This window comes from Protopterus annectens, chromosome 3.part1, assembly GCF_019279795.1.
Source record: "Protopterus annectens isolate FY-2018-M chromosome 3.part1, PAN1.0, whole genome shotgun sequence".
Taxonomy (NCBI): Eukaryota; Metazoa; Chordata; order Ceratodontiformes; family Protopteridae; genus Protopterus; species Protopterus annectens.
The window spans coordinates 1,077,229,763-1,077,242,215 of record NC_056732.1 but is presented as its reverse complement, the minus strand read 5'-3'; the positions used below and the strand labels follow the sequence as shown (position 1 = coordinate 1,077,242,215).

The window sequence follows — 12,453 nt, the reverse complement described above, 5'->3', positions numbered from 1 at the left end:
ACTAAAAAACTTTTTACATTTTAAACCTCACTATGTATTACTATACATGCTCACTTTACGCAATATATTATTATTGTTCTTTTATTATTTTGGTCATATACTGTGAGCGTATTTTGGTTTTAGTTAACAAATGAACTAACAGGTGGCAGCCGCGGCTGTTTAAACAGAGTTTTTAAAATAGATGTTATGGAACAATAATTTATTTATATTTATACAAGCCTAGTGTAGGTTTTTATACGATTAAAATATGTTGTTCGTTTGACTTTTTGATGAAATTAAAGGAATTGAGTTGATATGTTAACACTCAGGGTAAATTTTAGTATTATGGATATGAATTTCATGAATTGGCGGGTTAAAAGTTTTTTGAATGGGTTTTTTATGCAGTTGAGATTATCCGAACAACTATTGTATAAAACTCTATTTTGAGGCATATAGGCACTCGGATTGATCGAGTGATACGAATGGTGAATTTAAAAGCTACTGGTATAAATGTTGCACAAATGGTTATCAAACACTTGGTTTAGTTTATTTTCTTCGCATATTTACGATGGATAGGTTTTGAGTCCTTGGAGTTCATGAAATGTTTTGGTGTGATTGTACATATATTTATTGAACATTGGAAGTGATAATTATAAAAATATGTGCTGATGTATTTTGTTATTCTTTTTTACGTTTATGATTTACTTTACTGTTGTATTTTTAAATTAGACTTTTGGTAATTAACCATCATTGCTTACATCATGGGAAAATACTATTTAAACTACAGGAAGTGATGTATCACTGTTTGAAAAAGTTTGGCAGGCGCCAAACGAAAGCGCTTATTCGAATTGTGTTTTTTAAATTTTAAAATTAAAATTCTTGGTCCAGTCCGTGGTTCACTAAAAAAAACAAACAATCTTTTAAAAAATTACAGTACAAGATAAACAGAAATTATTTATTTATTTTACTTATTTTATATTTGTTGACTGGGATAGTCCAACTGGATACATATCCATTTTCAGCAGAGGCCCAGGGAGAAAAGCTCCAAAGAATCATTATAATGTCATGTAGAACAGGAGTAATCATAACATAATACAAATATAACACATTTTACAGTCTAGTTAAATTTATGGAAAAATACCACATTTTATAGTACATTTAAATTTGTACAGTCTAACAATCGTCTAAACTGTCTTAACAAAGATATTTGAGTACCACTTACAGACGTAGGATAGATACACCAGTATGCATAAAGATTTAGTCAGGCTTGGAGCAAGGCATATCGAATGAGACTTGAAATACTCCTTGAGAGCTACTTTAAATTGAGATAGGGTGGTATCCAGGGTAATGTTAGCAGGACGGGAATTCCAAATTTTGCCAGCAGAGTTGGCGAACAGGGAGTCACCAGCTGAGTTTTTGGATTTGATGGTTAGCACTAACAGTCTGTTAGATTACCGGAGTGATCTGGAGTTGGAGTGGGGGTAGATGATGTTTTTCAGGGCAGGTGTATTATCTGGTTGGTTAAGTGCTTTGTGAGCAACAATGAATTGATTATACTGAATCTGCCTGGGGAGCTCTAGCCATTCAAGATAATTTAGATTTTTACAGTGATGTGTTCTATAGGGTAGACCAGTTGTAAATCTAGCTATGTTATTATAGCAGCTTGAAAGTTTATTAAGATCAGATTTTTTTAGGTTGGCTAGTAAAGGGGAAGCATAGTAGAGTGTAGAGAGTACATGGGAGCGGGCAATGGAGGTCCTAGCATACTGGGTAAAGAATGGCTTTATCCTACAAAGTGAGCACAGTTTTCTGTTAATGGTTTTGATCGTTTTGTTGACGTACACATCAAACTTAAGATTTTTGTCTATAATAACTCCTAGCAGTTTTGTATGGGTATCTAGAGAGATAATGGTACTGTTATTAGCCTTAATGGAGAGAGATAACACCGGGGATCTTTGAGTGGGGGAGAAAAATGACTGTAACCTTATCAAGACTGAACTCTAGTCTTTAATTAAAATGATTTTTAGAACAACTGCTACTTTAGTAAACCAGAGATAGTTCCACAATCATACAATAAAGACTAAGGCATATCAACAGAACAATACAATAAATTCAAGGCAAAAAAATTGAAAAGTCTGACTTCTGGCTTTTCTGACAGAAGGTTTGAGATGCAGAGTGGAACTTGTTTATTTACTGACTTACTTTATCCAACTCCAAGTTAGGTCCTATCCAATCACCAACTCAATATTTTACAGACTTGGTTTTGTAGAGGTACATTTCAGGCTATGGTAGCCTTTTCCTGATGAGATACAATCATGCAAAGTTATCTACATTGTCTGTGCCACTTTCTACAAGAGGTTAATGTCCAGCTCCAGTCTTCTTTTTTTCGGTAATTGTGTGTTACATATGGAGACAGTAAGGTGCCAGTAAGAGTCTCTGTCATAATGTGTTATAATCGACTACTATCCTAGGATGGTCAGTCCTTTCCTCATTCATAATGTTCTGATGGGCCATGACACTGACTGAACCCACATCACTGGTACCACAACAAGAACTTTATCACATTCTGAGAGCTAGTGATTTGTAGGCTATTTCTTTTTCGCTGAACAACCTTACAAAAGCTGCCCCAGTTGATAAAAACATTTCTCATAACAGTTTCACAAAGACAGTGAGAGCACCAATAGCAAGATGCTGAGGGCTCACTGCCGCACACACACAGCAGGAAGGGACCCAGGAAGGTCCCATAAGGAAACCTCATCACAAATAGTTTCTGCATGATAAGATGGCAACTATAGCATTCTGCTACTTCCAAATGTAAAATAACCTCAAACCATTAAGGCCAAAATAAGTTCTTGGCATCCAAATCTCCACTGAATAATTTCAAACCAATATGACTGACAGATGACCAAAAAATATAATGTGCATGCCTTCTAACACCTACAAGAAAGATGACCGAAAAATATAATGTGCATGCATTCTAACACGTACAAGAAAGATAACACAAAAATATAGTGTGCATGAATTCTAACACATAATAGAAAGATGACCGAAAAATATAATGTGGTGCACACAGGCCAGAAGAGCACCCTAAAAGGTGAACATTTTGGAAGATATACTGGATAATTCTGTAACTACAATACATCTCTCCTACCTTACTCCTTTTGTCCTTCCATTCTTAAAACCCGAGATGAAGTTTGAAAAAATAATTAAGCCCCACACTAGAGCAATTACTACACTACAGTTAAAAGCAACTCACATGTCACAAATATGAAATTCTAGAGGTAATCAGAGTTCATTCTTTGCTGGTGGCTGCGGAATTACTACATTCAAAAATAGAAACAAACATTTTCATATGTCCTGAGTAGCCAGAATATAATGCAACTCCACTTAATCTCTGGATATGGGAAATAGTTCCCTTTAAAACAATGCAAATTTAAATCATGCGGAGCTGTATTGCCAGAAAATATAACCCAGTTTGCATAAACAATAAAGCATTCACATATAACAAAGGGCTTGCAAAATAATTGCTTAAAAATAACCAGAAAAAAGTTTTACAAAAGAACATCAGAAATGAAAAAAAAAAACACCAAACAGAGCAAAGAGACTGTAGCAGAAGGCCAACAGCCAAGATATGTCAGGCAATACAATTTATCTTGTGCACCATAACAAAATATCTCAAAACATCCAGAATTTGGTGCCTTATGTAATTCTACTATCAGATGAACATGTTTTTTTTTTCTAACAGATGTCAAGGAAGTTCTTTCATTGCAATAGTAAATACTGCAAGGTGAATTCACATTGCATGCCTGAGTGAAATTTTAATTGGTTTAAAGGCAGTCAGCCCTATGCAGCCATAATAACATTGCTTTGTTCTAAATCCAAATTGCATTTGAAACATTTACATTAATGCTCATTAGAATATTGTTTTATAACTATCTGCTCTAAGCTCTCCATTTCTAGCTGTAAGATATTTATTCATTATTTTATTTATTTATTGACATTTGTTAACCGAGTTTGTCCAACTGGGCTTGTGGCCCATTTTCATTTGAGACCCGAGGAGAAAAGCTCCAAGTATCTGAGAAAGGATATATCTAGAATTCAGCAATAAAACCTCAGAGTACACAGCCAAAACAGTTAAAGTGATGTACTAACATAGTTCAGATTATGGCTATGTTTGCTTCCAGCACAATGGTAATGATACCTAGAACACACTGATAAGGATACTGGGATGATCAGTGTTGCCACCAAACACTATAAACATGTTTCCTTAATTTTATGAATACAGCAGACAACCTGTGGTCCTGACCACTGTTTCTCACATTTGTTTTTTATACCTTGTTTTGAAGTCCTCAGTCCTGCTTTACTCAAAATCAATAAGTCTTCTCTGAAAATGGGCACAATTCCATATTTTCTGAAGGAAACCTTAATGACTTCAGTTCTCAGGAAACCTTCATTGTACCCTGTTGGCCTTAACAGTTAGCAAGCTATCTCAAAAGTCCAACATATTTTCAAGCTTGATTTCTGCATCAGGGAACACAAGCTCTATGATTCTTTTTAGTCAGGTTTTTGACTCACTGCAGTACTTGTCTTTCTTGACCTCTGAAACAACTGACCATTGTGCTTGGGTGTCTACCTATATTGGTCTTTCAGGAATTGTCCTGGAATGGTTCAATGCCTACCTCTCCAGACACTCAAAGGGTCATTTCAGATGTCTGCTCTTTACAGTAACTTCCTGAACGGTGGAGTACTATACATATCTGTTTTGGGCCCTGTTATATTTACCATATTCTCAGCCACCCCGAGAGGCCTTAACAGGAGGACATGTCTGCAGTACTACTGCTATGCCACTGCTACTTGGCTTTCTCCCTGCCTCTGTCAGGATTAGGGCGTTCATTCTAAATTTCTATGCTAACTTTGAATGCCTCCACCAATGGATGCTCAGTAATCAGGTCAAACTTAGCAAATCTGACATGGTCACCATGGCAATGCACTTCAGTATCAGAGGCACAAACCACCCAGCCTTAAACCTCTATATATTACATGGGGATTACAAGTTAAAATTCACATGTAAAATGTTAAGGTGTGAGATTTCAGTGTTATCCTTGATAAAAGACTGATGGTACAGGATCAAGTGTCAGATGATGTTATCTTGGCAACATTTCCTGGATCAAGAGCCTTCTATCTGTCTGTGGTTGTGCAAACCCAGGTTTCATATATTTTAACTGACTGTACCAGGGACTTGTGAACAGGTAACTTGGATATCTGCAGGTAGTGAAAAATTAATTTGCCTAGGCTGTTACTAACTGGCACTTCATTCTACCAACATATTTCAGTGGCCCTTCACAGCCTCCCCTGGCTGCCTGTTTTGACCACTTCCATCCATCCCTCCAGCCATGCACAACCCCTTTTCCCTACTTTTGCACATGGGGTCGGGGTGTCACTAAATTGAGACAATCATCTAGAGCCCTGATTTACACCACAAGCTGGCTAGCACTGCCTCGATTGTTCTTCCACACTGCACACTAACACATCTATGGCCCATTTAGTGTGTCCAATCTACCTACTGCATGTTTTTGGAATGTGTGAAGAAACTGGAGCACCTGGACACAAAGTTCCTATCCTAACCTATTGTGGCCTGCATATTATGGGCTCCGCACTACCAAAAGAGACAATTACTACATACTATCCTTCAAATGCCTTTTGTTCCACCACCCTGCTCCTAAAGATACGATCTAAATCATCTGGGACCATATTTCTCAACCTCTTAGTTCAAGAAATCTGGACAAAACCTAAAATAATAAGGGGAAAAAAGACCAAAAATAGGGACAGATTTTAAATATTGCTCTTATACACTTAGATAGTTGCTAGAATAACAGGATTTGTGTTAGCATGCATTTTATAAAGAACGTAAAGTCTGAAATTCAAATATATGTCATTATTGATTTCAATCCTCAGCAATTTGCCAAAAAACCCACAAATTTAATGAGGAACAGACCAAAAATATGAGGAAAATTCTGCAAAAATCTGGACAGTTGAGAGGTATGTCTGGGACTAATTACTTCATTTATCAGCAACACAGCATTGGTACTGCACTGATATCTCTGGAATGCCCTAGTTCTCAGCAATTGTAAGAGGTCCTACAAAACATATTTCAATTACCATTTTAGCTGTATTACCTCTCCTCACTAATACTTGCATTAGTTAATAAAATGTATACTTGTGAAGATTGGGTGAAGATAGGTGAAGGCTGCCAGCCTAGACAGAATTTTGGAGATAATTCTGTCACCTGTAAATATTAATGTAAACCACAGGCTTGTTGTCTTAAATGGGAAAAATAGTGTTACATGTGGAACTAGAAAAATATATACAACAGTGCACTCTACTTGACCAAGTAAAGCATGTTGTGACCCTTTGATGTTAAAACTCAGAGCCAGTAAGTCTAGAGTGAGGCATTCTGCCTATTGTTTTAAGGCCAGAGTTAATGGCCAGAATTTGCATGCATAAATGTCCTTTATTGCTCTGGTTTCTGCCCAGAGGTGAAGAATGTAAATGTAGTTTTTGTTAGCCTGGGTACCCAGGGAAGTGTGAAGAATGATGTAATGTGAACTAGGAATGTGATTTTAAAAACAGAGAGAATCAGAGAGCATTAAGCATTTTTGTCTTGACCATCCAAATCACCGGCACTGTCTTGCTCTCTGTATAAGTTTATCTTAGACTTGTGTTTTCTCTAAGTGTTTTTCTGTGATGTCAGAACTATAACACTGAATTATTGTGTAGTAAAACGTATTGTCTTGTGTTTTGATTATTAGTTATTAAATATTTTTAAACCCTTTCAACTGTGGCTGTTTTTGTAGAGATAATTTAAGCTCTCTAGAGTACTTGCATGCCTTTGGTAAAATTGTATAAAGCCACTTCAATATCTTTAGCCCTGGGCTAAACTAATAATTGGATAATAATATTGCACAGTAATAACTGGACACCCTTTTAACAGCCTTTGAGTAGCTGATAAATATTAGTGGGTGGTGGCAGCTGGTACTACCGTATAGTCTGGGAAAAAGGGTCACAGCTGGAGAACCTGTGCAAGCCTCCCCAGGAGTGTCTGTGTGGTTGTATAACCTCTTCTCAAAGTGTGTGTGTGTGTGTGTGTGTGTGTGTGTGTGTGTGTGTGTGTGTGTGTGTGTGTGTGTGTGTGTGTCAGCTACTTGGGCAGAGACACGAAGCACTGGTTTGACAAAGAGGATGCTGGAGGTTTTAGCTTGCCCACTAGGCTGAGATCTGGACCCTATAGCTGTGCCAGTGGGGAGTCTTATTTGGGACCTGGAGAGCAAGGGAGCGAACAGCCCCGGACTGACTGTGATCTCTGTGTGCTCTTAAGAGAAATTGCAATTTACTGTGTGTATTTGTTATCCTTTCCTCCTATGTGAGACGCCCCTCACTGGTGTTAGTGTTGAGGATTGAGGCTCCTTGATTGCTGGGCCAGGGCACGGGAGTCACAATACTTTTATGGTTTTATGTTTTGATACATTGTGTATCACTGCACATTATTAAGCAGTTTATTAAGTTTACACCTAGAACTTTCCAGCTGTGTCCATTTTTTTCACATAAAATATGCTTTGATGCAACTATGAAGCAGCCACTGATGCAAATAAGGCATCTACACTAATACCCATTAAAGCAATACCATTATGAAGTTAATCTGAGTTTACTCCAAGCTGCAAGCTGTGCAGTGTTTCAGTAAGAAGGGCATGTGCTTAATTACAAATTGTTCTGCTCAGTACCGAAAGACACACTGCTGGTAATTCTATGGGGGGGAGACAAAAAAATACAATATAGAATATGCAATGATGCAGAATTCTAGAAGCAAACTCTTTAAAACCTGCATGCTGAGTCTCTTGCTTACCTGGTTGATGGAAACTTGGTGAAAGTTCCCTAGCAATGGCTCTTGCAATATCAGACTCCTGACGAGCAGCCTGGGCGGCTTGATCTGCAGCATCAGCTTTAGCCCTTGCATGTGCAGTTCTAAACAAAACAAAACCAAACAAGGATGGTTAGGGAAATCAGCACAGGTACATGTCAGTATTATCAGATCCTGCAGGTGTACAGCATTGTAAATGCTGCCAGTGGATTGCTATGCATTAAGTTAAAATACAACACATTTAAGGTGAGGAAAGCAGCTAAGAAGTTGAACAGATTTATAGGATTCATAGATTCATAGGTAAATACTAAGCTAACTGCCATTGTGGACTATTTTCAGCTTAACTGATTTCCTTGGTGAGAATCAAATCCTTACTGAGAGGTAAATAGATTAACCATTATGCCAACCCCCAACCTATTATACATGACTTTGTTGCAAAAGGCATTCTGCTCATTCATTTTCAAACATTTAATTACACTTGTTCAATCGGCTAATCCCCTTTTTAGTAGATGCCTCAGGAGAAAGTCTCCAAAACAGAAAATGACACCAGAAGAACACAGCATAAGAATATACGACAGTCAAAGATAATGAAGTTTATTTGATCAGAGGCTACTAGTACTACATGCTTATAATATAAATTCTGACCTACGCCTACATTTTTCATCAAATTACTGGCCAGAAGCCACCCTTAGAGCTGTGATTTTCTTCTAAACAATAACTGTATTACATAAAAACAACTTTTATATTTTTGTGCTAGAATTATTTAATGCATAAGCTGGTCTTGAACCAGACAGTAATAGACGTTCCAGAGTTCTCAGACTTCTATATAAATTAGACATAACTACTGATATTGCTAGAAATATTCTTTTTGTTCTGTGGAATGCAGTTTTGTGTCTCTTAAATCAGATGACGGTTATACCACAATTAGCCTAGAGATCCCATCAAACGAACGTGCTAATTGTTCTTCTAAAATAATTCAGTGTCAGACAGAAAAGGTAGATCTAAGGGATAGTGAATATTTTGATGAATTCTGGCTATGTAATAAAAAACATCTGATTTTAATCTATAATAGAGTATTTACACATGCAACTATATTATTATCCATAAAAACTGCACCACCTCTTTATGACCTTGTCTAATTTTTACATGACTTTTTTTTTTAAGTTCAAACATCACTTGCAAGATTATCCATTAATTTTGTTCAACTCGTAATCTTGCTTATCCATGTTTAACTTTTGTGTAACAACTCTACCCTGGGTTTAATTTTTGTGTAACAACTCTACCTCCAGGGTTTAATAAACTCCGTGTAGCTGCGCATGAAGCCTACACGGAGTTTACATGTGTGCACAGTGGTGCACAGTGAGCAGCAGCGGCCGCCACCACACAATGCATATTCATGCCGCTCGCCGAGTCTAAGCAAAGTTTCGTAGCTAGCAACAGTGTCGCCAGCCAGGAAACCATGTAAGTGAACACGAATAGCAATTCTATTTAAAGCAGAGCACTTACTGTCCCCGGTTTTATGCAGAATGCCCCAATGATCACCAGGGCTTCACAGATACCTCTCAATCTCTTAGTTCAGCACATCTGCACAAAGGCCAACATAATGCAAGGATAATGACCCAGAAATAGGGACATATTTGACATAGATGTCTTGTAGAAATGTGGTACAAGTACATGTTCTGAAGGATTTGAAATATGAAACTCAAACAAACCTCTGTACCTCTTAGTGCAAGAAGTCTAGACAAAGCCATAAATAATGGGGGAACAAAGGCCCAAAAATAGGGACAGATTTTTAATGTTACTCTTACAAACTGAGAACATTGATAGAATAATAGGTTTTACATTAGCATGAAGTTTCTGAAGAGCACAAAGTTTGAAACTCAAATGTTTAGCATTATTTTTTTACTTCAGTCCACAATGACAGACCAATGATTTGCCAGAAAAACAAATTTTTAAGAGGAAAAATCTGGACAGTTGTGAGGTATGAACTCAAATGTATATAATACTGAGTCACAGCAGTCCAGAGATCATCCCAATGATATGGGAGGAAGCCACATATTCGATAAGGAAATCGTCTAGACATCCTGTGAATATCTGGACAGTTGAGAGGTATGAATGAAGTATATGGTCCAAACACAGTACAGGACAGTGAACCTACAGTGCAGATTATTGTGGAATCCCATTCCTGGCATTCTGTACTGAAGTTGTACAAATGATCTGTAATGGCACATGGACTGCCATGTAAAATAAACACTCAGGGGAAGTGTGTGTATTGAATAAGGATACACAGACGAATTGTAGGAATGAACACAGGGAAAGAGGACAGGTAAAACAACCTAATGTACAGCAGATGAGGGCATGTCAATAGAAGATGGTTGTAGCAGCAACACCAATGACATATCTATATGGTACAGTAGGGACTCCACAGTGAAAATGTGTTTTAAGTGACTGTCACACAAAGTGACATAACAATGTAGAGGATGTCTGGAAAGATAAGCATCCTTACATGAATAATGCAGAGGACATCTACAAGGGATCTGATGTAGAACTGGGTAAGAGTGCAGACTATGAAACTGTGCAAACTGATTTGGGTCTATATTATGTTTTCAAAAAGGCTTTCTATTGAATGCCTTTTCATCAACCCTTAAATAGCAAAGTGCCATTTCAGCAAATGGCCACATCAGTGATTTTCTCCCTGGGAAAAAAAAAATCTCTTGGCCATCCTAATAAGTTTGCCCTTTTCTCCACTGTAGTCCGATCTCAGAGTTGGTATATTTAGTTAGTGGGGGTGTGGGGGGAACAGCCACCCACACTGGGGGGTGTGGAGGCAAATCCCCCCACATTGTAATGTTCAAAGTGATGTGTCATTTTTATGAGGCAAGCGATTTTTTCCCCAGGGAAAAAAAATGCTGATGTGGGTGTTCGCTGTAATGGCACTTCGCTATTTAAGAGTCGATGAAAAGGCGTTCTATGGAAAGCCTTTTTGAGTGTATAATATAGAACCAACTAATTTGCCTGAATATGAGTGTAACCACAACAGAGGTCTCCAGCAAGTGGGACACAGGTAAAGGCTCATGGAAAACATGAAAATAACTAACCACAATCATGGACAATATCAGAATAATACCACCAGTGATATCATGCCTCTGACATAACATATGTGATTTAGAATGATAAGTAATGATTCTACACAAACACACTTGAACAACTATTATGATACATTCACACTCTATGAGGGTAACATCTGCTGTAGGAGGGACATTGCTATACATATATGCTACATTATGAGCAATACAGGCTAGTTGACTAGTGTGCATGGCAGATATATGGCACAATCCACACTGCCATGAGTGATATCCATGCCTTTAATGCCATCAAACATCTATGTATGTAGTGTGTACATCAGCAGAACAGGTAGCACACACATCTAGTGTAACAACTTGATTGGTGCTCCCCACCATCAGGCAGTCATGTATGTGCCACAAAAAGAATACCTAGGTATGACCATTATACTGTGTAACAGCTCACTGTGACAAAGGTAGTACACTTAGTTACACATCACTGGAAGATGTGTAGGGAGGTACATGAAGAAGGGTGCATTGTACTCAGTTATTGGTGTGGTGAAGGCTGGGAGCTATGAAGGTATTTTGGCCTCTGATGTGGATGTTCTTTACATATTCAGTACTTGTGTTACATACAAGGGCATAGTGACTACTGTGACCACATGCTGGTGGATGTTCTACTTACCATCTACCCCAAGACACAGGTCACATACCTACTGGTCTGATTATAGGGTGTGATGTCTACATTACATTTTGGTTGTGTGTTTTTGTTTTCCTGGCTTAACAAACCCCATTCATGTTTTCTTGCCATTGTAGATGTTATCAAGGCTATGGCAGCAATCTTTGGTATGTGTAGATACTGTCTGTACTATACTAATATCACAGATAGAGTCAATCTATAGCCCTTCAGGCAGCTGTTTGGACACAGGATGTGTATGACATCTGTGATGTCCATCACTTAATAATGGACAGGAAAGGGCCTAGCAGACAGCCTTGATGTATGGACCTGATCACTAGACCTGAGATATAGGTCACTTCACATATTTCAACATAGTGAGATACCACGTATGTGATACACTGGTCTACCCACTTGGTGACATAGCTGTTTATGGCCACATAAGACAGTGTTGCTTGAATACCTCAGTGTGGATTTGTGTCAAATGCCTTGACTTGGTAAGGTCAAATTCCATAAGATGATATTGTTGTCATTATGCATGACCTCGACTTCTACCTGGCTTCCAGGCCAGTCTCTGACACTGCCCTGGTGGGAGTACTGGATATCCACAAATCTGATACAGCAGATGACATCAGAAGCATCTGTTGAGGAGAATATGCTAATACCAGAGTCCCACATGCTGATTAAAAGGCTCTCTGTAATGCAAGAGTAGAAATACACACACACACACACACACACACACACACACACACACACACACACACACACACACAGTTGACTGGAGTGAGAATAGAACCCCTACCTAAGAACACAGATTACAG

General features: G+C 38.1%; 1 protein-coding gene across 4 annotated transcripts in view; it reads right to left on the bottom strand.

Moving 5' to 3' along the window:
• JPH1 (junctophilin 1) overlaps nucleotides 1-12,453 on the bottom strand; it is a 780,529-nt gene that overhangs the window by 455,159 nt on the left and 312,917 nt on the right. For all 4 annotated transcript variants that reach the window (XM_044067217.1, XM_044067215.1, XM_044067213.1 and 1 more), the window contains exon 3: nucleotides 7,880-7,998. In XM_044067217.1, the coding sequence (XP_043923152.1) occupies nucleotides 7,880-7,998 (119 nt within the window). The remainder of the gene's footprint in view (nucleotides 1-7,879; nucleotides 7,999-12,453) is intronic.